This window comes from Myripristis murdjan, chromosome 21 (assembly GCF_902150065.1).
Source record: "Myripristis murdjan chromosome 21, fMyrMur1.1, whole genome shotgun sequence".
NCBI lineage: Eukaryota > Metazoa > Chordata > Actinopteri > Holocentriformes > Holocentridae > Myripristis > Myripristis murdjan.
Window position 1 is genome coordinate 32,010,243 of NC_044000.1, and position 25,948 is coordinate 32,036,190.

The 25,948-nt window shown below is 45.1% G+C and overlaps 1 protein-coding gene across 1 annotated transcript in view; it reads right to left on the minus strand.

The window, feature by feature from the left end:
- Positions 1 to 25,948, minus strand: part of map2 (microtubule-associated protein 2) — a 69,697-nt gene that overhangs the window by 12,475 nt on the left and 31,274 nt on the right. Inside the window, exons 6-14 of the mRNA XM_030080257.1 lie at positions 23,545 to 25,643; positions 22,395 to 23,097; positions 21,496 to 21,732; positions 20,453 to 20,590; positions 18,868 to 18,929; positions 14,427 to 14,568; positions 13,356 to 13,412; positions 11,125 to 11,432; positions 144 to 236 (exon numbers count right to left, since the gene is read on the minus strand). Coding sequence (XP_029936117.1) covers positions 144 to 236; positions 11,125 to 11,432; positions 13,356 to 13,412; positions 14,427 to 14,568; positions 18,868 to 18,929; positions 20,453 to 20,590; positions 21,496 to 21,732; positions 22,395 to 23,097; positions 23,545 to 25,643 — 3,839 coding nt within the window. The remainder of the gene's footprint in view (positions 1 to 143; positions 237 to 11,124; positions 11,433 to 13,355; positions 13,413 to 14,426; positions 14,569 to 18,867; positions 18,930 to 20,452; positions 20,591 to 21,495; positions 21,733 to 22,394; positions 23,098 to 23,544; positions 25,644 to 25,948) is intronic.

Genomic DNA, 25,948 nt, shown 5'->3' on the forward strand with positions numbered 1-25,948 from the left:
AGGAGCTGTGCTTGGGATATACAGACAGCAGGAGGTCCTGGGACAGTCACAGAGGAGGCCTCCCAGGCGCCCAGTGAGCGTCTCCTCGAGGGACGAGCCGAGAGAGAGGAGAGGAGGAGTGTGTGGAGATGAAGGGTACATACATTGCCTCCACGGGGAGAGTGCTTCAGATTATCCTTGGAGCCACACTTTGACTGTACGTGACTGAAGTCCAGCTTCTTGTTTAAAATCTGAATCTATGGAGAAATACAGAGATAATATGGGCCACATAAATGGTAGCATGGAGATGAATGGGTGCTGTGAAACCACTAGGAGGAGACAATAGCAGGACAGTGGTGGACAGAGATGAAATTTGGTACTGCAGATGAATGACATGGCTTTTTCTGTCGTTACATGAGAAATGGACTCGTGATTGAAATTTCTACGACTGTCCTGAGGAATCAAATGCAGAATCAAAAGGAAACCGTGAAGACATTTTGTGTGCATGTGTGTGTGTGTGTGTGTGAGAGAGAGAGAGCTACTGAGTAATCATCCTTCCCCAACTTCCCCAGACTGAGACCAGATGTTGGACACCATTTCCACCTCTGGACGTCCAGTGGTGCAGTTCCTATGGGTAGCATTTCCTGTTAGCTTAGCATAAAGACTTGAAGTCTATGGAGTCGTTAGCCTGGCTCCATCAAAGTGACAAACCAGGTAGTGAGGTGAAAATGGTATCGAACATCTCGTCTCAGTCTGGGGAAGTCAGAAAAAGGCTAATTTGCCGAATACATTTTAATATTCCTTTAAAGAAATATACAAACATTTTGGTAGATTGGTCCCATTGGTGTGTTTACCTGTTAGTGATGAGAAACACCAAATCATCCACACTGGCTCCACTGCATCATGCTGACACTTAAGCATACACTTAATCTCAAAATTAAAAATTTTTATGCCTTTTAGATGGCCTACTTCCTATTTCTGTTGAGCCACCACATATTCATCCACCTTCACTACCTATGGCAACAGAAAAAATAGTCCCTGGTAGTTCAAAACACTGTCATTTTTTTTTTGTTACATTAAATTGAAAAATCCTCTACTTAGCCATATATCCTTTCATGATTATTATCATTTAGATTTAGATATGTTTAGATGTGGTGCAAAAATGAAGCAGGGGTTTATTCTAATTATTATAATAGCTCCATTCCATTCGTCTCATTTATTAAAGCTTATTTTAACCCCAAATTGCACATAATATTTACCACCCAGTGACTGCATGTCTTCATTTAGGTGCAAACATGAAAATGACTTTAGTTAAGGCATTTTCCCCGTTAATCAGAGGTAGGGGTTACATTTATTTTTGACCCATGGAGACCGAGCAGACGCCTGTCACTCCCCGGCTGCTGACACCTCTGGCCAAATCCTGGAAGAGAGACGCCACAATGCCCACATGAGATTTAACACATGGAGGGCGATGATGAGGAGGAAGAGGCGGAGGAAGGAGGAAGATGAGGACGTGAATTGAGAGGTTGCTGTGCTTCTTGCTTGTACCCAGGACAAAAAAAACGGTCTCCAAAGGACACCAGAAGGACTATTTAAGGATTCTGTAGCTGTATCTTTGAACAGAAAGTCATAGCGATATTTAATCATTTGGGATGAATTACTCAGAGGCAATAGATCAAATTTGTTTAATACTGATAACAGGAATGATGTGAATTTTGTAATAATCCTGTTTAAATAAGGACTGTGGTTTTCTAATTGGCTAATTGCAGCAAAATTGCGATGGAGCTCATTTAAATATGGATTGTTAGTGAATCACTTGTTAAATTGGTAACAGTGGCACTCATTTTCAGGGTTAGTGTACGCTAAAGCACCGACATGGAGCACTGAAGCAGGTTACATGGATGACTGTCACATCACACTCTCATCACTTCATGTGTAAGCTGACCAAAGTGCACCTTTATGAGAGTCTAGGCAGAAACCCTGTTGTTATTGAAGACAGTGGTGAGGTATACCAGCGGGTGCTTGGTCCAGGTCACATTGTGTGCAGCTGACAGATACAAGGTAATGGAGACGAGGCGCAGTACCGACTTCCAGATCCAGGAGGCGCTGCGTTTGGCCTCCGTCGGCGTGCTTTGCTCCCTGCGCTTCTACGAGCACAACCATCGGACAGGTGAGTTTCAGGGCGGGGATTTGGGCTCGCTACAGGAGCTACGTGGAGCTACTCTTTTAACTAATTACAGGCTCAAACTGAGGAGTGTGTGTGTGTGTTGCTGCTGCTGCTGTCACGCGAAAACCTTGTAACTACAAATTTGGCGACTTCCTGCACGGTTCAACCACCTTCGGACCTGCAAGGGCTTTTGAAACTGGAGTCAAGGCAAAGACAAGGCCACTTTACCGAATTTCTGAGAAGGAGCCAATGTGGAAATGTGAGGTTTTCACGTGACAGCAGCAACACGTTATAAAGACGCAGTCGAGGAAAACTTTGATTATGGGGGCCACAAGTCGCTTGGTTTTCTATCCCGGTGCTTAATGATGGCGGCTTCAGCCTGATGTCCACTGTGGTGTTTAGCCTTTCACTGCCTCATTGTGTTTAAAATAATAAGATGCATTGAAATAAGTAGTCAATTTCAAATTTCAAGACAATGAGGTGCTGTATTCAAGGAGATTAAATGCAGTCAGTTTAAGGCGTCCACCCTGCCATCATTATGCACTTGCCCCTGTGTTGCTTCCATTAAGGATCAGTGTTTTTGGATGGGAGGGAGAGAGAGAGGGTTACTGTATGTCTGCAGGTCTGGCTGCTTGCTAATGAATCACTTTTGGCGTGAGGGCACTTTGTAATGAAATAGAAGTCAGTTTTTTGTTGTTGTTTTAAAACTCGGATATGTCTGAATAAACCTGTCATTTTCAATACAGTCCACATTTTACGCTAATGTCCTCTGGGTGGGATGAGGTTCACCTTCAGTCTGAATATGTTCTGTTGTTGAAACATAAATGGGAAAATGGCAGAGACAGAGACACTGAGGTTGTGGTTACACTCATCTTTTCGACTTCTGCGACTTCTGAAACCAGAATTTGAAACAAACGGAGACATGCAGGGTCCATTAGAGGCACGTCAACGTTTTTTTTACAGTTCAGTGCGACCTTCATGATTAGATTGGACGTCGGATTTCAAAATACTGCACAGACAAGCGGACAGAGAAGGAAGCTAAAATAAATCATCTCCAAAAAAATGTTCTCGCAAAGTGGCGGTCAGCGTTTTGATCGTGTTAAAAGTACTGAGCAGCCGAGGTCGGGCGCTGATTAGGAGTGAGCGGCGGAGGCGTGCGGTGTCCATGAGCACTGAGCTCTTTGTGCATCAAGAGGATTCGAGTGTGCAAATGCAGCCGGCTTCTCTCTTCGGCTCCATGCATGATGTTGTTTTCCAGCGAATGCGTTTTGAAATGTCTGATTGCATCCAGACAACAAACGGCTCTGATCTCAATGCGAGCGAGGCCGCCTCGAGAAGTGGTTAAGATCTGAACCCTGTGCAAAAAATACCCACTCTGTGCGTGTGTCTAACCTCTTTCCCAGGCTTTCTCCTCCATATAAAGAACCACAGCCTGAAAGAACGCCTCCAGTTATTGTGGAAAAATGGAGCAAGCTAATAAGACCCGCCCACCTTCCTTTCTCTAAAACTGTACAATTGAATTTGAACAGGAAAGCACATGCTAATTGTGTCAATGACTTGTACATTCAATATTGAACAATAGTGTGTTCAATACTGCATCATAGTTTGATAAGGTTCATTATGCTTACTTTTCACGAGAGTTACTGTTCCTTTTTTCAGACAAAGAATTAAGGTCAGTCGAAACATGTCAAGGTAAAAAAAAATACACATCTACAAACTTAATTCTTTGTGTGAAAAAAGGAACAGTAACTCTCAATATTGCATCATATTTGGCCAGCTCGTTGTTTGCATTCACTAATTCCCTGGGGAAATTCTGCAAGGCGGGAAGAAGTGCAACGGAAAAACCCAAAATTCTAATCCGTTTTGTTTCTCAGATCAGATCTTTAAGAGAGACTGAATGCACTGTTATTTGCGGGTGATCAGATCCGATGTATGTGTGTCCAGACATCATCTACATACACTACTCACAAAAAGTTAGGGACATTCGGCTTTCGGGTGAAATTTCAGGATGAACCTAAAATGCATTCTAACCTTTACAGGTGAACTTAATGTGACCTTCTGTGAACTTTTGAATGCACATGTCCAACTGTTCAGTGTTTCAGTACTTTTTGCACAAGTTGCTGTTCTCTAACAAGGAGTTTAACGGCAAAATTCACATCAGGTGTTCGATGCTCCAGCTCATCGAGGTCGTATCATGAGGGAACGGCTGCTGGAGACTGGGGTACCTCAGATGGAGTGGCCTGCACTTTCTCAGACCTGAATCCCATAGAAAACCTATGGGATCAGCTGAGTGGCCGTGTAGAGGCTCGGAGCTCTGTACCCCAGAACCTCAATGTCCTGAGGGCCGCCCTTCAAGAAGAGTGGGATGCCATGCCTCAGCAGACAATAAGTCGACTTGTGAACAGCATGAGACGTCGTTGTCAAGCTGTAATTGATGCTCAAGGGCACATGACAAGTTATTGACACTGACATTTTTTGTTGTGGTATATCCACCACTGTTGTTGGCTTTTGTTTCAAGAAATTGTTTGAGATGAGGAAATCACCAGTGTATGCTTCTACTTAAATGCCCTACTTTCATGATATAATATCACTGTAGCATGAACTTTTTATATTTTCCATAAATTTCACCCAAAAGCCAAATATCCCTAACTTTTTGTGAGTAGTGTATCTGCATGAGTTGCTATGGTAACGATGTCTGCGTCAGTATCTACGTATGCTGATGACACTCCGCTTTGTCCGGAAGTCTCCCCGCAAAGTGCCAGAGGACAGTTCATTTCAGTGTCTGTGTGGATTCTGCTCAGACGCTCTGATGCACTTCCGTCTCTGGATCTGACGTCGTCGCCGTCGTCATGTGTCGCGTTGCAAGTGACGCAGAAGACAGATCCAGAGCGTCTGGACTGAGGCGCTTCGGTGGAAATCCGGTTGGAATCACATTTCTAACCACCTCCAAATGATGAGGCTTGGCTTCAGTTTGCAAAAAATCATGTTTCATGTGTTTTTTTGGCATACCAGACTTTCTAAAATCAACCTAAATATGACACATAATAGATTTGGGCTGGCAATCTGAACAAGGCCTAAAAGTCACATCGACGCTGCATTAAAGAGACCGGAGTAACCGAAGCCTGAGAGAAGACACTGGTACGGATTCCTTTAGCGCCGTTTTCATCACCTTTCCACCTCCTGCTGCTGTTTATTCCATCCAGAAGAATGAAAGTTTAGTCCCATTTCATTACATGCGAGGGAAAGGTCTCTTCCACCAGCTGCCACTTCCTCTCAAGCAGACGAACCCTCATTACTCAGCAGCCTCACACTGACCGCTACAAACAGCACGACAGGCCACAACAGGGCGCGCTCCAAATGGCAGACTACAGATGAAGGTAGATGAAGGCGGACTACGGATGAAAGCAAATAGCCCAGTTGGTGCTTCAAGGCCTGGGGAGACGGGGTGTTATGAATGAGTGCAAAATACTACTGTCATACTTTAATGATCCCCGTAGGGAAGCTCTACTTTTCTCTTTCAAAACTTGCAGCACAAAAGGGAACAAACGGCTTTAACACCAGAATACATTTAAAACAACAAGCCGAGTTTTGCATAATAGGAAATCTGAAACCAACAGCTCGCCTTGGTCCAATCTGCAACAGTAAAAAAAATCAGATATTACAGCTGTGAATAATAAAAAAAAAATGTGTGTGTAATCTAACACAATTATTTATACACCATACACTCATTTTTCTTTATTTCTATAATTTTTTGATCATCCCTTTCCGAGGCGTTCCCTCCTAAATCCACTTACGGGACACAAATAGCAGCGTTTAGGCGGCATTAAGTGTTTGTCTAGACACTCGCTACCAAGTCTCCTAAAACATTCATGCGCCTTTAAACCCCTCTTGAGTCATCCCGTCAAAAGAGCAGGAAGCCGCCGCCGCCGCCGTAAGAGGGGGATTAAATTTTAACTGGGTCTCAGGCGGCTGCTGGCCAAAGACAAGTTGGGGAATGTGGGACGGAGTCAGGTCGCCCTCGCTGCCCAGACAGTCACCCCTGTGTGCGCGGGGGGAAGCTGTCACTACCGGTTGGAGTCTGCTAGGAGACACCCGCTGCCACCCAGGGGTGACACACACACACACACACACACACACACACACACACACACTTGGACGTCCGTGTGCACTTGCAGGGACTGGGGGGTAAAAACAGGAGGGTGTTCCAGACAAAACACAACAGCAAGTGACAAACAGCCACATGCATTCAAGAAAGCCGAAACAATGACGTTACATTTTTGGGTCTGCACTTTTTTTTCCAGAGGCGTTCACACACGAAGCTGCTGCTGCGTCGCAATAAAAAACTTAACCCTCCTATTATGTTTGGGGTCAATTTGACCCCAGCCAATGTTTAACGTCTCTAAATAAATAATTAACATCATTTTTTTTGCTTCATATTTAATGAGTATTCCTGTAATGGGCACTACCGGGTAAAGATGAAATTGACATGATGATATGTTTTCAATGTCCTGTACACACTTTGTAACGCATTGGTTATAAATAACAAAAATCGTTACTTAGAAATAATATAAAGCCATTAAAACACCAAAAATTAATATTTATTTCCAGTTTTAGGTCAATCAGTGAGATTTTATGGTGATTTGAATATTTTTCCATTGTCGCCTAATAGGAATACTGGATGTATAAGTGGGGGTGGGAGGGAGTTATGTTTTATTTAAAGGGCTATTTAGGTAATCAACAAAGAAACATAAAGTACTTGACACATAAACTTTGATAACAATTTTAGTTATAATAATTTTGTGGAAGTTTAAACTGCAGGGGTCAAATTGACCCCAAATATAAAAGATGTTCAAAAATGTGAACATAACAGGAGGGATAAACAAAATAATCCATTCAGTAAAATCTTCAAACAAGGTAATCCCACTTGTTTTCAGTGCCAATCAAGTTACTTCCAGTTTTTTTTTTTCTTTTTTTAATCATGTTCTTGATCCTAGTGGGCTGATCTGCCTGCTGATCGGATTTTTTTTTTCACCTTGTTTGAAGGAAAAACAAGATTTTAATACTATGTATGAGGCTATTAATGCTGTTTTCTTGACTAGATCACATTAGAGCCAAACAACCGAAACTGTCCTTCATGGTCGAGCTCCTTCTTGCTCGTGTTGTTTGGTTATTTTTCTCTTGTTGTTATGTGTGCTGTTTTTATTAGATAATATTTTTTTGTGTGACCCTGACTGCAAACCACCCACCCCCCCGCCCTGCTTTTTCAGGAACAATAACAATTTGATAGAGTGACTGATTCTTTAAAAAATAAAAATCAACCTTGACTTTTACAAACAATCCCTCTTGGGAATGGAGCAGCACAGCGAGCATGAACAAAAAATAATAATTTTAACCCCCACGCTGGAGCAAATTGTTAACCAATGCTCCAACACACATAATAGTGGTATGTTTTATACGTTTCATATAGTCATGTATTATATAGTGTAAATAGTGAAGGGCATGCCAAACAATGCTCTCTCTCTTTCTCTCTTTCTATAAATTTGACACACATTGTTTATCATTTATCATTTTGGTAAACGCTGTGTATGTGTGTGGGCAATGTAACATCACCCACTAATTCACCACACACACACACACACACACACACACACACACACACAAAGAACTCCAATTCCCCCTTCAGCAGGAGCAAACAGCTTGAGCAGGCACAGCATCTTCCTGATAAAATCCTTTCTATCGCGGCACTTAGTGGGGAACATTGGATTAGCGATGCTATCGAGGCAGCGCTTCACACGTGTGCAGAGGGAAGAAATAAAGCATGCCGGAGATAAAAAAAAAAAAAAAAAAAAATCAAATAGATGATCCTACATGTTTGCATGAAGATGCTGCAAATTTGTAAGACGCCTGTTGCGAGTGTTTGTCACCGTGTCTGCGCCGCCATCTGCCGCGCGCTCCCTCTGCAGACACCTTCACTCAGCGCAGACACACACACACACACACACACACACACACATTAGGGAATGACAATGCCAGTCTAAACACAGAAGCGCTGCTGATTGTGACCCTACGTGCGCAGTCACACACAAACAAGCGCCCGTTTTGCTTGAATTTGACCTGCAGGCTGCACGGCGGCGCGGCGCAGAGAGACGCCAGCCCGCGACGCTCGGGCTCCTAATCAGGCCATCAGCCGAGCCGTGTAAGATCTGATCTGTGCAGACACACTGCTGCTCCCGCCGCAGCGCTGACTCTGTGTTTCAGCTCCGAGAGACCCGCGCCGGAACGAGATATCCGTCACGTCGTAGTTTGTACACTCCAGTCAGAGAGCCGGCTTAGGCAGATTCAACGAGGCAACAGAAAACACGATTTGAAATGCAGATTTTTCTGTGCTGAGGCGCTGGCCGCAAACGGAGCCGGGGGAGAGAAACACGGGACGCACGTGAGGCGTGGAGGAGCGTCGTTCAGGGCTCCAGCACTCACTTGGACTCTTCGGTGGCTCTCAAAGTCTTGTTTTGTGAGATTCGGAAAGTAAAAAAGGCATATTTTGGGGGTAAGACATGAGATTTATCCATATTACAACATGAAAGGGCCTCATTTCTTTACTCAGGATTCTTTACGCTGCTTGGTTCTCAGTAAGGGGGATAAATATTGCTCAAAAGTTAGTCTATATTTTGTCAAGTGAAAAACTGGCGTGGCGGTTTCCAGCGGGGAGCCTTGACCTCTGACCTCCAGCTGTGTGAATGAAAATGGGTTCTCTGGGCAGCCACGGCTCTCCCCTTTGCAGACACGCCCACCTTCTGCTAATCCCATGCAGTTTGGGCCACAAAGCCTGCAGTCCACATGTGTTCTTGTGGCCTGTTGTAAAATGGTGTGTGTGTGCAGACTGGGGCCTAAACAGTCTTGGAGCTGCATCAGTTGCTTTGACTGGAAAGCTGAGACTCTTGTGGATTCAATGAGCCACATTTGATTCCTGTGTGATGATGTTGGCCCCCATAGTGAGGTCATTTCACTGTATAAAATGACCTCCAGTGACCTCTAGGAGAATCACAGCCTCATCAAACTTTACAGCCAAAAACTAGAGAGCGAGGCCGTTCAGAGGAGCTCTGGGTTTCCAGGTGGACTGACAGTAACGGGGAGATGTCTGAATTTTTTATTTTTAAAAAAGCATTAATTTTTCTTTGGTGTTCCTCAAGGTCTTGGTGTCCTAATGTGGTGGTTTGGAGTGATTTTTGACCACTTTTATGAATTTAAAGTGGTCAAAAACGGTTAAACTTTGCATGACATCTGTGTAATAAATGATATCAACTCAAAATTTGCTGCAACCTCTTATGACACATAATTGATCATGGAAATGGCTCCTATATGCTCCCATCATAATGTTCCAACCCTTATGCGCTCTAAATAATTAAAAAAAAAAAAATGGGCGCCTAATTAAAACACAATATTAATTACAGATTTATGACTATAATAACTTGACACACAGAGCTGAGCTGTGTCTCAAATTAATCTTCAGGTTCTCAGCTTTCAGAAGATGTTCACCACTTCTATTTGGCTTCTACTGGTGGCCTTTTCTCTCCCCCTGAAGCCCCCACCTCCCACCCAACCCCCCTCACCCCACCTCCTCCTGCCATTAAATGGGTCTGAGGGACGGTAAGCGGTTAAAATAGAAAAGATGGGAAACCATATGATGCATAAAACAAGCCATTCATTTCAGAAATAAACCACAGAAACTGCGAGAAAAGCGACTGCACCTCCTAAATAAATGAGGATCTTTAATATTAAACATCCTCATTTATCTGGAGTGTGCAGTCACTTTTCTCACTGTTTTTTTTGGGGTTTATATTGCCTTATATTGCAGTGGCCGGTTCCTTTTATGAGTAATTTGCTCAATATTCTGGCAAACGCAACCACTTCACAGCAAAAAAAAAAAAAAAAAAAAAAAAAGGACCCAGACACGAAGCTGGTGGAGCAGCTCCTCGGCCGTGTGGCATGTGAAGCTTGACGCCCGTCCTCCGGCAGCATCAGTCTGACTTGTTGTTGACCGACGGGCTTGTTTTGCGGTTTACACGCCTCCTTTTCTATTCTACGTTTTGTTGTGATGAGTCAAACATTTGACAGTGCAAACCTCCATCACACCCTCAAGTGTAAAGGCCGGGGAACTGAGACGTGGTGATGAATTTCGCTGCTAAATTATCATATTAAAAAAAAAAAAAAAAGCGCTTTTAATGACATCTGTTGGTGTTGAAAAGCGTTTAAGGCCTTGTTTTAGTTTCCTGCGAGTCATTTTTGAAGAGCAGCAACACATCGGCCAAAGCCAAAAAAAAAAAAAAAAAAATCTAAAACTATCTCCTCAACTTTAGTCTGTGTGCATTCCAATGTGTGTGAGCACTGACGGGTGGGACGTTATTGTTTCTTCTCCAACACGCAATTCCTCTGTTCCCTTATGAAAAAGAGCACTTCAATAAATAAATAAACCAAAAAAAAACAAAAAAACAATAATTTCTGCTTATGCTTGTTTTCAAACCGTGAGCCAGCAGACAGATTGAAGGACAGACGGTGGAGGTAGGAGGGGAAGCTGAAAGGCTCAAAGACTATGATTGCTGATTTACGGGCAGGAAAAAAAGCGAGGGAGAGGAGAGAGAGGCTACAGGAAGTGAGGGAGGAGCCAGAGGACAGCGTCAGCCAGAGACATTTCATCTGAGACAGTAAGAAAGACAGAAACACGTTTAAAAAAAAGGCATAGGAGAGGTGTCGACACTGCAAAAAAAATCCATCTTAAAAAGCGCTTTAGTCGCATATTCAGGCGTAAAATATTAAAACAAAGTAAAAAATCTGCCAGTGGGATGAGATAATCCCCCCAAAGCACCAGGGCAAGTGGGATTATCTTATTCCACTGGTGGATTTTTTACCTTGTTTGAAGAAAAGCAAGATTTTCTTTTTGAGATGGATGTGTTTGCAGTGCGCGGGGGGCGGGGGGTTACCTGTCCTCCTTTGGGCTGGTACTTGATGTTGTCCGTGGATCCGATCTTGGACTTGACGTTCTTGAAGTCGGGCAGCGGCTGGTTGACGATGCGGAGCTGCTTGGGCGTGGTGGCGGGCGACTTGGGCGGGGTGCGCACCACCGCCACCTTCCTCTCCTGGGAGATGAGGCTGAGGGAGCGCGGGGTCCCCGGGGTGCGCGAGGAGGAGGAGTAGCTGGGCGGGGTCCCGGGGGTGACGGCCGTGGAGCCCGGCGTGCGCGGGGTGGAGTGGCCGCTGCGGGCCGAGCGGGAGCGCACCGACTCCGTACCTGGAAGCAGAGCGGACGGTTCAGCACTGAGAAACTCTGCTGCCCCCTGCTGTCGAGAAAACCTCAGAACCCGAATTTTCATGTCTTTAAAGAGATAATAAATTAATTCTTCACCCAGAAAAAATATACTGTTGTCCCTCGCTATAACGCGGTTCACCTTTCGCGGCCTCGCAGTTTCTCAGATTTTTTTTTGTGCAATTTTGCATGCTTTTTTTTTTTTTTTTTTTGTTACAGCGCATTGTGTTCTGCGTCCTGATTGGCTAAGGGACTGTAGACCATTGTCAATCAGTCTCCTCCGTGCCGTGTCTCCTGTACAGTACAGAATGCGTTCATTCTATAATACTGGACTTCTTTTTCTACGAAGGTTTGAACTTTGAGAGTTTAAACAAGAGAGAAAAGTGAGAAAATGTTAACGCCTGTCTGAGAAAAGTGTATAAAGTGTGTAGTGAGGGGTTTTACAGCCTTAAAACATCTAGAATAATTGGAAAAAATAAAGCTGACTACTTCGCAGATTTCGCCTATTGCGGGTTATTTTTAGAACGTAACTCCCACGATTAACAAGGGACCACTGTATATCAATATCATTTACACACCCCGAGTGTAAGGGTGTGTAAACCGGGCTCCTGGTGACCAGCTGCACACAGCTGCTCATGTATGAGGTATTTTCCAGAAATAGTTCATTTTGCAAAATTTTAGTGAAAGCAAATTGGTTTGGGATGAACTAAACTCACAAATGAAACATCAAAACTAAGGTTTGCACGATATGAAGAGCTCAAGAATTTGAAACTGCCAATCAACTCTACTGTAATTCTAATAGAGGCAGCTACAGCATTTTGAACCTTGGTTCTCCATGAAATATGAAGCTTAATAACTTGTTTTCCTGCGACCTTTGTGAGGATAAGCGGTTTAGAAGATGAATGAATGAATGAATGAATGAATAACTTGTTTTTTTATGAGATATCAAAGACAACGTGTGGTGAGAAAATGATAGAAAATATATAGTTTTTGGGTGACGCATTCCTTTAAGAAAATTTTTGCTGCCTCTAGCACAACAGGACCGTGACGTGATGGTCCTGCTGGGTGAACCATGACTTCTTTACTTGAGATGAGATTTCTGCACCACTGCACTTCCTGCTGGCCACCAGCAGGGTTCAGTAAAGGTCACAGCTGACCTGAGGCCCCTTTAACACGGACCTCTGAGAGAGTGTGTGATGCTCCTCAATGCTCTTCGATGGCTGTGCTGATGAAAACACACAGTTTGGGCTGTATTTGTTCAATTCTGAAAAGTTTATATGTGGATATGTGAAATATGTTGGTCAAGACATGAAGCTGTGATCCATTTTAGCACTGTATATCTTATATAATGATGTATATGGAAACTACCCATATAAAAAATCTTGTATATTCTGTATGCACAACTATATGTATATACAAAAACAGACCCTTTACAATAAGCATTTACTTGAAATCATATATAGATACATTGCATATACATTGGATATATATAATGTATATAAATATGCAATGTATCTCATCCTCAGGTATATTTTCCACTAGTTTAGTTTGAAGTTTGACTCCATTTCAGGTCAATCAATAGCAGAAACTCAAAGACACTGAGACGAACCAAAAAAAAAAAAAAAAGACCTTCTTCTTTTAGTTAATGTGATTTGTATTGATTTATCCTCTAAATGCATCATTCATTCACTCAAATCACCGACTCAAATCCCATCGAAGGAAACGGATTTGATATGGGCAATAATGTGTGATATTACTTTAACAATCAATTGCAATCTTTGGTGCGATGCATAAATGCAAAATGGAAATGACAATGTAATACCGATGGAGTCCCGAGGGAATGTTTACCAACTGGCGACAAAATAAAAGTTGAAGGAAATGAGAAACAGTCTGGAGGATCTCCTCTACCTGTCATACTAGGGGCCCGTCCTGTCCTATGCTCTGCCCTCATCTCAGTGCGAAACGCTACAGGAAGCAAAGAGAGGAGAAGAGGGAAAGTGGTGAGAGGAAGGAGGAGGAAGAGGAGGAGGAGGAGGAGGGGGGGAGGAAGCAGGAAAAGAAGCACAAGGGAGGAGGGAGGTTTTGGGAAATGCTGGCGACGCTCCCATCCCACTTGCGTTCACCTTGATCTGTCCTGAAAGGCAAGTTACGTAAGAAAAACACCAAAGAGAGCGAACACAGCGGGACAGAGCTCCACAGCGAGACGGTGCAAAGAGAGGAGGGAGAGATAAAAACAGCAGGAGGCAGAGCAGAGAGCGCCGGGCGGGGAGATACAGGCCGAAAAAGAAGAAATATGGACAGGAAAAAAGAGAAAAACCATACGTCTATGAGCTCAGTCTGCTGCTTAAACACAGCAGCAAGCAGAGCTGCAGCTGCCTGGTTTCCATCCCTGATCAATTATTCAGGCATTGCAGTCAGACGATTAATACAATTACTGAATTTAAACAAAAACCTGCAGTGTTTGTATTTAGTTTCCATGATATTGCAAACATTACAGTTTCCCATTTGAGCCCTGGATCATACATTTACATATATTATTTATTTTATTCATATATTTATGTGCTGTTGTTGGGCTTTGGGTGTATGCTTTAGTTCTCATTTTTCTATCTTTCCATCTTGTATTGTAATAAAAACTTGTTTTGATATAACTGCTCCCAAATTAGAGTTAAATGGGTCTGATATTAACTTTGATATGATGGGTATGATGCCGTTTAATTGAAATGTCTTGACTAAATTGATCAATTAAGCTGAATTAATTCAAATTCTAATGGGAGATTTTATCATATATATTATCAGAACTATTATTATCATAATTAAACTTTGACAAACAACATTTTTTTTATTTATTTATTTATTTTACCATGAAACTGATCAAATTTAAAGACTTTTGCATGAGGGCACATCCATGCAGCGCCGACTGCTGGCCGATACATGTTAGTATAATTTACGTAATGCCCCTTTAAATCCTGTCGGGCCTACATGTGGGTCTGCGTGGAGCCGTGGAGCCGGAGCTGGTGATGGAGGTGGAGCTCTCCTCGTGGTCCTGGTAACCACGGCGACTCAGGATGGAGGCGGGACGTGGCAGGGAGGACCGCTTCTCAGGGCTCCGCGAGCCGCCGTCCTAACACACACACACACACACACACACACACACACATTAACAGATATACATAAATGTGCATGCATAGATATAGACATATAACACATTTTAGATGCACTTGTGTACACACACACACACACACACACACACACACACACACACAAATGCTCACACATACAGATCAACAGAGACACACACAAACAGTAATGCACACATACACACATGCATATTAGCAGAAGTACACGCGTCCAGAGGCACACATGCATGCAATACACATAACACTCATGCACACACACACACACACACACACACACACACACACACAGAAATACACACATGCATATAAACAGAAGCACAGATACAAATGTGCACACAAACACACACACACACACACACAAAGGAAATGCAGACATATACATATAAACGGACACTGGCAAACTTAAACACACACACACACACACACACACACACACACACACACACACACCACAAACACCAGGGAGATTAACAGGCGGTTCTTAAGGCCACCCAAAGTGACGTTAGCCTGAGCTGTTTTTTAAGAAAGGCTGAACCGCTAAGAGGCTTAGAGAGGCTCAATTACAAAGCAAAAAAAAAAAAAAACAATATTTAAACACAGAAGTCACTCTGCGGTGTGTGTGTGTGTGTGTGTGTGTGTGTGTGTGTGTGTGCACCGGCACCACGCCTGCAGAGCCGCAGCCACTGCAGCTAAACTCGCCGTCACACCTACCTGGGCTGTAACACGAGGCCTATCTAACCCCTGTGACCACGACCGGCACGAGCAGGCCGAGCTGGAGCGGGGGGGCGGGGCGGGGGACGAGGCGGCCGCCCGGGACATGCAGGGGATCTTTGTGAGTGTCAAACGATGGTCGGGGCACTGAGGTGGCACACAGGGTGGGTGAGAAGACACCGTGACACAAGACACAGCACAAGATGGTGGAGATGAAAGCGGTTCAACATGCATCATAAAAATTAAAATAAAAATAAAAAAAAACAGAACCTGGTAAGTCACTCAGGATGGGACGAGTATGATTTGATGATTTGATGATACATGCTACAGATTTTGTGATTCAATCAGTGCAAACGTGATTTTATTTCACATAAAAGTTCAATGTTATGTTTATTTCCGGGACAGGCTTGCAGCAGAGCCCAGGTTAAACATGTTGTCGTTACAGAACCTGGACAGCTCGTCGACACAGAGCTGCAAAGTGGACGGGGTGACGCTGGCTCTCCACGCTCCCAGAGGTAAACATCCCACATTTTTTTCTAAAAGTGCAATGTGAGGTGAAGCCTGTCTGAGCATTTTCCACACTTGGATGGACAAGAAACTCTGCTCAGTACAAAAACAAAAATGCTAATGTGTTGAAATAATTCAGGTTCACTGAAGAAAAGGGACAAGTCTCTTTACATAAAAACTACAAGTCCCACAGTGCACTGCTTCAAGAAACACAGCAGAGTCAAATTCTGTGGAGCTTCTGCAGCTTAGACTCGTCCGCAATTTCAACAGCTGTGGTGCAGTGGATAATACTGAATATATTCTTGTTTTTTGTTTTTTTTTTTGGCTTTTCTGGTGTCATCACCAAAGTAATGGTCGCTGAGGCTCATGGGTATTGTAGTGTTTCATGACATTTGACAAATCAAACTGGCAGAAAACATGATGTAAACATGTAGAAGTAACCTAACCTACCCTAACAAAACATGACCATATAATATTATGTATTTACCCGGGAGCTTCCTGTGATGATAATAATCACTGTCAATTGATATTAAGGTTAGCATTAACTGTTTTTGATGCATTAAATGCTTTTAATGCTAACCAAAAATCCAAATGGGGTAAAACAAATGGGAAACACTATGGGAACCCCTGGCTCCGCCCACTTTTTCAGTCCCTATGGTTACGACTGAACTAGAATTGAAAAGTTGAATTTAAATAGAACAGACTTTCCTGTTCAAATGTACATAGCATTATGGTCGGAAACTATAAATGCTTACTTATATTATCACTGCCGCAGAATAAAATGTAGTTAAGCCCGTGTTTTTATTTTTTTTTTTGTATTGCGATGCGCCGAATTCCGATATACCGTCCCATCCCTCGTCTCTGGTCGCGTGAGAAACGGGATATTACAGCAGCATCAGATCTTAGCATGCCAACACGCCCCTGCAAAACAGCCACTGGTGCACATTCATTGTGGAGCATGTCAAAACAATATGATATCAAGACGCTCATGCAACAATGTCACAAAGAACCACATGGACGGGTAGAGGCAGGGGCGTGGAGATTATTTTCCTCCACGCTCATGCACGGAGTCATTTTGTTTTTTGGAGAGGCAACAAAAAGACGGAGAGACGAGCAGCGCCATGGCAACAGATGTTTGGGAAAAGGCTGCGCAAACGGGACTGTGTAAATCACCGTGCACAGTGTGGGCACAAAGTGACAGAGCGCACTTACAGTATGCTGGGGACGCTGACATGACATTTGCGGTGCGCCATGCCAGCTGTGTTATTTTGGACACAATCACCGTCATTACCGCGGCGGAGGAGTGAAACGGAGTCACGACCGACGACTGCCGGAGAAATGTCACCGGGGGATTCAACGCCCACTCGGCAAATACACTTTAGAATGGATCTGCGACGGGATTCTTCATTTTACTTGTGCAAAAAAAAAAAAAAAAAAACACATTAAGCAAGTCCACAATAGCCACAAAAAACAGCCCACACACTGTCTCGTCTAATTAGTACAAAGGGAGGGCAGCGGTGTCGCGTTGAAAAGGAGTGCAGGGCTTTTATTTTCATGCAGGTGAGCAGGTGTTGGATGGACGGACGGAGGCGGAGCAGCAGGTCCTAATGTGTGTTTATGGGCTCTAATAGGTTTTTTCTCCTCACTCATTCCTCAGGTGTTCATGACTGGAAAAGTGCATCTTCCGCTGTAACGCACTTTAAACAGCTTTGATCCAGAGGGAGTTATCTTATCTGCGTTTTTTTTTTTTTTAAAGTTTCTTTTTATCATTTTGCTTTTTTTTTTTTATCACGGGTAACCTAACCCGTTTGTTGTTGTTTTTTTTTTTTTTTGTACTTCAAAACCCAGAATTCCTCTGAGGTAAGGTCAGTAAACTTCACACAGCACGATCATGTTTACCACGCCGGCCGGGCTGTGATGTCTCCGCACAAAAAGCGAGCCGAAGAGATGAGAGAAGGAAAAGATCTGACGTCGGTGGGTCCGGATTTCGGAGCTGCTGCTAAAGTGAGATTTAGAAAGTTTGCATTTCGCTCAAGTTTTAATTTGCCTCTCTCTCTCTCTCTCTGTGTGCGGGTCGCTCTTCTCTCCCGCGGCTCGGCGATGTGACCGAAAACCAACGAGACCTGAAACTTCAAGCATGAGCTCCAGGTTTCGCTGAATACTCAGATTTCAGATTCAGCTTGGCCTTGAATCTTCAGAGCTTTTATTTTAGGCTTTGTCAGCTTTTGGAATATTATATTAGTAAGTCACTACAGACTGTTTGCCTTGAAGGAATAACTTGCCCATAATGCATCATTTTTGTCTCATGGACTCAGCGCATGTTGCCTTCAATCTTCGACAGAGACAAATTTATTCACAAGCCTTCATGGCAAACTCCATCTACATCTTTGAGCCAGTGGAAAAAAAAAAAAAATCATGGGTGCAATTGCATGATTTTACAAAAGCAAAACGCTAACAAAAGTTTAAAAAAAAAAGCTGAAAGTCTGCGGTATTCAGTTCTGTGCTCAGTGCATGCAAGCTCCACTCATGTGATTTTGCAGAAGAGGCCTTTTGCAGCTCAACTGGATGCAGGAGACTTGGATCATACAGACGGGAGTGAGCTTTTTAAGCAAAACTTTTGATGGCGTTTCGCTGTTTTAAAATCGTGCAATTACAGCCCGGAGTTTTTCTACGGATCAGAGATGGATAATGCATCATGGGTGAAGTATTCCCTTAAAGCCCGCTGTGCTGTGTGAATTCACGTTACTGCAAAGTGGACTGACTCTGCATGTCCGTGTTCAGCAAAGAAAACAAAGGAACCAGCCCAAAATATAACCCAAAACCCAGATCTCTGTGAAAGCTGACCTTGGGGTATCTGGTCTTTAGTGGCAAGTGATCACCTGCCTACTTTTCACCATTAGAAGTCAGGCTTTTAAACCTTTCAGATTTTGATCACTGTAATCTGAAGATGCCGTAAAACTACAGTCCAGTAGCCTAAGCGTGTGTTTGTACGGTGTAAAATGAGGCCGTGCAGCTTTAATCCAGCGTTTCTCTGAGGGGTTGGTGTGTGGCTGCAGCAGACTAACCGAGGCTCTGTCCCGGGACTGTCTGGCGACGCTGAGGGGCTGACGGCCGTCCGGTACCAAGCCTGAGAGACAGACAGAGACACAAACACCCACAGCAGGAGGGGTTTTAGATCAGCCAAGCTTAAACAGCAAGTAAGCACAAAAAGAAGATGCAACTTTCATTTTTTGATTTTGCACACACACACACACACACACACACACACACACACACACACACAGGCATTCATATTATTGTAGCTTGGAGGAACTTGCCTCCAGACAGGGGCTAGGCTAAAAACTCCCATAGAATTCAAGTCTTTATGCTAAGCTAACACAAAATGCCACTCTTGGGAACTGAACCACTGGATGTACAGGGGTGAAAATGGTGTCCAACATCTGGCCTCAGTCTGGTTAAAAAAACAGTATTCCTTTAACTTTGACCCTAATCTAAACTCATAATCCTGATTGTAATCTTCATCCTAAACTCAAGTCCTAAACTAGCCTTAACCTTAACTTTAAGCTCTGCCCTTAAACAAGTGAGGGCAGTAAAAATGTCCCTGCTTCGGGGTATTTTCGTCATCTTTCGATCCTTGTGAGGATATCTGGTCCACATAAGTATAGAGTAAGATACAAGAACACACACACACACACACACAGAGAGAGAAACACACAAACCCTCTCCCACTTTATCTGAAAATAACACTTTACAAACCCCAAATCTGGCGTGCTAAGCTATATGACAAATTGAATGTTCTGTGGGAGCGGGCGGCCGCCCCACTGGAGCAAGAGAAAGCACCGCTCTGCCAAGATTTGGCAGGATATCACACAGAATGGGGGATTTTACATTATGTAAGGCAACCCACCCCCCTGGAAAAAATCTAATTGGGGCAATGCAGCAATCTACCGAGCTTTCATCGCCAATGACACAGAATCCAGTCCGTCAGGGGAGGAATGAAGTGCAAACCGTCTCCATGACAGAGGAACATTGGAGAGTCTTTGTACAATCGGGTCCGTAGAACAAAACCGCAGACCACTAGTTGCCTGGCAACCGTGGTTATGAAGCAGAAAAGGCTCGAGTTGCTATATAACTGTGTGGAGGACCAGGGGAGGTCAGGGAGGTGTTTCATTTCAAGTGTTTGAGCACAAGCAAAACCAGCAGCACCATCAGACAAGCTTCAAAGTGTTACACACAATGGCATGGGCGATTAGCAAAAACACGTTGCAGACAAATACTGATGTGACACGGCAGCATAAAGTCAGCCGACACTCCCAGAACATAAATGAACATGGTAGCAGCAAACAAGGATCTTAAAATAAAAAAAAAAAAAAAAAAATTTTTAAAAAAGCACAACACAGAAAGACCAGGCGTATGAGCAAAAAACAGAGAAGGAACACAAAAAAAAAAGCCAAATGAAAAGTGTATGACGCTTAATTTTTTTTATTCTGATCAAGCATTAAAAACACACAAAAAATTAAATGGCAAATAACAGATAACAAAATGGAAGCCAGAAACCAAATGGAAGCTGACGGTGGAGGTGGGATGCGGTGGGAGCCGGTGGTGATCTGGCGGGCCCGGCTGCGGCGGCGGGACGAGGCGGTGCGTCACCTGTGGGTCTCCTCCTGGGGCAGGAGTGGTGCTGGGTGGGGCGGGTCTGGCGGACGGCGGGTTTCAGCACACTCCTCCTAGTCGGGGAGCGAGTCTGAACCTCGGCTTTCTTGGTGAGCTCGGTCTTCTTTATCACCGCTACGTCACCAGAGGGAGAGAGGCCATTCAGAACAGCAAGGAGGTGAAAACTCCCCCCCCCTTTCACCGTCAAATCAGTGTGTGAGTGTGTTACTAGGGGGGCAGGGTGTTTGGCAGCAGCTGCATGAGGAAGCAACACACCGTGAGAGGCCGATACTGTACCGTGACGAGATGAAGCAGAACACTGAACACCCACCCAACTCTTTGAAAATCACTGTACAAAGCAGCGCATTGAGCGTCATGTCGCTTTAAACAACCAGTGGAAAGAATAGATATGTTAAAGGCAGAATGAATACGATTTTCCTGAAAGACAATTTATAGATTTAACAAAAATAGTCCCTCTCGATCATGACTTTTGAGCCACTAGGAGTGTGTGTCGGTGTGTGTGTGTCTGCAGAGACCCCGCCCTCTGCATGGATTGTCTTGTTTGGGTGAGCTTGGGACTCTTCTGGGTGTCGGCCTTTGGGCAGCCAATCACAGCGCAGCACAGTGCCAGATCAAAAGCACGACATCCAATAGGAAGCTACGGAAGATCTAGATCTAACGAGGTGAAACGCAAAGCAGACAAGCAGAGTGAATCTAGGGTTCACCTGTTTTCTGCTGGACAGGTAGGTGCTGGTGGGCCGATTTTTTTAATTTTATTTTTCCAAGTATGGTGACATTACAGTTTAGGTGGTAATTTCATCCTGTTGCCATCCTAGGAACTGAAAACCTGTTGTTGGTGTTTATCTGAGCTTCGGATGCTGTGTTTACAAACCGCATCTGACAAATCCTACTCATTCTGCCTTTGAATGAGCTAAACCACCTGCTTGATGAGTAAAACATGAGCGTCATCTATCAAGAAACTCTGTTGTAAAAAATGCATGTAGCACAATCAATACATAGTTCAACAAAAATAGGACAACCTTTTTTCTTTTTGACCTCCTCTCTGGGGATGTAGACGGGTTCTTTGCGGGCCGGTTTGCGTTCCGGTGTGGAGATGCGCCCTTTTGCCCGGACTCCTTTAGCTTTGGGCTTGACCGGCTTGTCCTGTTTGTCCGGCTTGGCCTGCTGCTTGTCCTGGACCACGGCGGGCTTCTTGACCGGGCTGAGCACCTTGGGCAGAGGCTCGATGTGCTCTGTGGCCATGCTCTTATCGTCGTCTGTGCCAAAACACAACAGGAGAGCTAAGAAAAGGGCACCATATGTCTTACAGATACATTTGAAACCTCTGTGAAACAAGACAGCAACTTCATGGGATTGAAGCAGAAGAGCTGTGAGGACATAAAAAATGGACAAAGTAATAAACTAAGAAATGGGTTCATCAAGTGAACCATCTCCAGATTGGTTTATTTGATCATAACTCCCTGATTTTTCATGACATATATGCATTTAATTATCAATTTCATGATTACTCCACACATAGCTCTTGTCTTATTCTTCCCAATCTCAGTTTAGTACATTTTACCGAGGGTCCAACATGTGGAATTTGTCTGCACAGCATTTGTGAACATTGTGCCTGTTTTTTCCTATTTCTATCTTTTTTTTTTTTTTTTTTTTTTCAAATTGTAGGTGCTTATTGTTTTTATGTTTTTTGACTTATGGAAACTAGGAGCGTGTACTCCGTGTCCTTGTCCTTGATATGCTGCCTGCCACTTGATGGTTCTTAAGACATTCGCCCTCACATTTCCTGCTAATTTTATTTTGCATCTTTTATAAAGTTTCTTACATGTGTGAATAAATAAAAAAACAAACAAACCAAGAAATCCAGAAGGAAGGGAAAGGGGAAAGAACAACCTACCGAACAAGCAAACAAAGGTCTCACCTTGAGTGTCAACCCAGGAGCTGTCCAGGATCGAGTCGTCCATGGTGGTTTCGTCTCTGTCGTAGCTCTCAGTCTGGCCCTCTGTTTCTGTGGTCTGGGCCTCCTTCTCGGGGGAGGCTGGGGTCTCTGGGGCCTCCTGGACATCGGACACCTCCTCCATACTGGCCCCCTCCATCTCCGCTTCCTGGGCCAACTCCACAGACTCCTCCTCCTCTTCTTCCTCCTCCTCCTCCTCCTCCTCGTCCTTGTGGGCGGGGACTCCGAGGACCTCGGCCTCAGGCGGGGCGGAGAAGCGAACGCTGTGGCCCGGCTCCTCTCCTTCATCGATGGTCTGGACCACGGTGATGAAATCATCTTCAACCGTCACCACGGACTCGATGGCAGCGCGAGTCTCGGGGATCTTGTCCTTGACCGGCGGTGCCCTAGCTCCTCCCACCACACCTTCCTCATTATCCTCCTCCTCCTCCTCCTCCTTAGCACTTGAGGAGTCCTTCTCAGGCTTCGCAGGTTCCTCAGCTCCTTCCTCGGCAGGCTTCATGGCTGCTGTCTCCTCCGGCTGACTGACTGCCTCCACGCTGTCTTCTACACCTTCGCTTGGCTTTGGACTTTCCACTTTGGTCTCGGCCTTCTCTCTCTCCTCCTTCTCTTTCCTCTCCTTCTCCAACTTTTCCTTCTCTTCCCGCTCTCTTTTCTCTTTCTCCTCCCTTTCTTTCCTCTCCTTCTCCTCTCTCTCTGCCTTTTCCCTCTCCTCTCTCTCTTTCTCTTCTTTTTCTTTCATCTCCCTCTCCATTTTCTCTTTCTCCTCCTTCTCTCTGGCCTCTTGCTCCCTTTTCTCTTTCTCTAACTTCTCTTTGAGTTCCCTCTCTTTCTCTTCTTTCTCGGCCTTCTCTTTCTCGGCCCTGATTTTCCTCTCTTCCTCTTCTTTCTCCCGCTCTTCTTTTTCTTTTTTCTCCCTCTCTTCCTTCTCTTTCAGCTCCCTCTCCAGCTTCTCCTTCTCTTCCTTCTCTTTCTCTTCCCTCATTTTCCTCTCTGCCTCTTCCTTCTCTTTCTCTTCCCTTATTTTCCTCTCTGCCTCTTCTTTCTCTTTCTCTTCCCGAAGTTTCCTCTCTGCCTCTTCTTTCTCTTTCTCTTCCCGAAGTTTCTTCTCTGCCTCTTCTTTCTCTTCCCTCATCTTCCTTTCTGCCTCTTCCTTCTCTTCCCTTGCTTTCCTTTCTGCCTCTTCCTTCTCTTTCTCTTCCTTCATCTTCTTCTCTGCTTCTTCCTTGTCCTTTGCCTCCTTCGCTTTTCTCTCCTCCTTCTCTTTCTCCTCTTTACTTACTCCGAGCACCGGTGAGGCCACTCTTTTAGGAGACCCGTAACTCTCCCTCTGTTTAAGTTTGGCAGGTGAGAGCACAGGTGAGAGCAGCTTGTCATCATCGATGTTGCTCTCCACAGACGAGGCAGGTGAAGTCTTGACAGGCCTGGCGATGCGGTCCTTGGCCACGCCAGTCAGCTGGTACACATCTTCAGCATCCACCTCCTCGTAGGCCTCCTGGTGGACCAGTTTGACCTTCTCCCTAAGCTCCTGAAGTTCCCTCTCCTCCTCAACGCTGAGGGGTCTGTCCTCCATCTCCAGTTTGCGGATCTGCCTCTCGTAGTCCGCAATCTCCGTTTCCGATGCCGAGCCTTCGCCGCTGGCTTGTCGCTCGGTCTCACTCACTGACCTGCCGCCTTCTTCTAGGGTTACGGTGACGGTTGGGGTCACGAACGACTCCACCGGCTGACCAGACGGAGCAGGTGCCCCATCAGGCTCGCTCACAGGCTTACTCAGCTTCTCATCTGCAACTGTTGGGGCTTTTTCTTCCGCAGAATCTTTTCTCTCTACCGGTTTCTGGTCTTGCTCTTTGGTGACATCGGTAGCTGCTGATGACTGACTCTTGTCCTCTACTGATGTGTCGCGGACGGCTAATTTCCTGGCCTGTTCAGCCACTTTCTCCTCCAGGACGGAGGGGGCGAAGACCTGCGCAGAAGAGTCTACAGGGCTGAGGACATCAGCAGGGGATGGCATGGGCCCTGAATATTCACTGAACACACAATAGCCCATCTCTTCCAGCTGACTGTCACTCTTATTGGCGGCAGGACTCTGTGCACCCGAAGCCAGGTTAGCCATCGGGTCACCTGTGGGGGAAGGAACATCAGAAGGAACCGACTTCCTCCGGGTGATTTCCGGGTCGGTGTTCTCTGACGCCAGCCTGGAGCGGGTCCCGGCAAGGTCCAGCATCTCGGGCAGATCTGGTGCCATCACTGTGCCATTTTTGTAGGTGTACGAAAGGGGTTGGGGGGATTCAGGAGATTCTGGTTGAGGGCTGGTTTTGGTGGTGGGGTCAGTGGTCTGTGGCGGAGATGAGGAATCTGAGGTGACAGAGGCTGCGGTTTCAAGAATCAGGGGAGGAAACGGTGGAGACTTCTCCACAGAGGGAGTAGTGACCGGGAGGTAGTCTGCTGACTCATCTAGACTTCCACTCGTGTACGACATAATATCTGTGGCCAGAGGGGTGAAATTTCTAGGTTTGCCTTGGCCACTTGGATCCATGGCTCCGATGGTGATGTTGAGTGAGTAACTTCTCTGCTCTAAGGCCAGTTTACCCGGGGAAAGCCTGCACTCATTACTCCTGTCAGGAACTGTGAACACCCTGGGGTCATCTGCTGGACTTTTATTATTTTCTGGTTTGTCCTGAGCCTGTGCCAGTGTGCTGTAGCTCATTTCCTGAGGCATTGGATCATCTGTGCCTTTCTCTTCACCAGCTCTGCTTAGTTCATAATAACCTTCAGCCCTATACTGCGGAGCATCATCGACCTCCATGGCTGAGGTTTCGAAATACGCCGACATGCCAGATTTGTCTCCTGCCTCTCTTGTTGAGTCTCCTCCTTGGACCTTGACTCCCATTGTGGAGAAATCGGACGGGGCAGTGATGCTGCTGAACTCTACGACTTCAACTGAAGGCTGCTTTTCAGACACCGTGATGGGCTCACCGTACGTAGGCTGAAGGGTAAGTGACCTGGCAGGTTCTTTGGCTTGGTTTTGGACATTCGGAGGAACAAAAGAGGGCATATCCATGGTGGGGCTCTCCGGCACGACTCGCTCTCCGGCAAAGAAGCCCTGCATCTGTGGCTCGAACGACTCCTCCGGACGTTTCTCCGACCCGATGCTGTCTGGGCTCATGGAACCGCTTCTCTCACTGCCTTGTTTGTCCGAGTCCATCTTCAAAGCTGAAAGCACACCTTTGAGTTGGCTGTTTGGACCACCACAGACAAGTATCACTTTGTCATGCTGCAGATGAGATAATATTTAGCCATGGACTGGGAAAGCCGTTATCACAGATACAGGCAAAGCTCTCCTTGGGAAACTTACAGCACAATGACACGGCCATCACTGAAGAGGAACGGCGAGATCATGGGGTCCACCAACTCACAGATAGATGAGAACATGGCATGGAATGTGACGGAACCGGCATGACACAACTGTGATGCTGAATTATGGCAACCAAGCAATGACAGATGAGATGGCTTTCCAT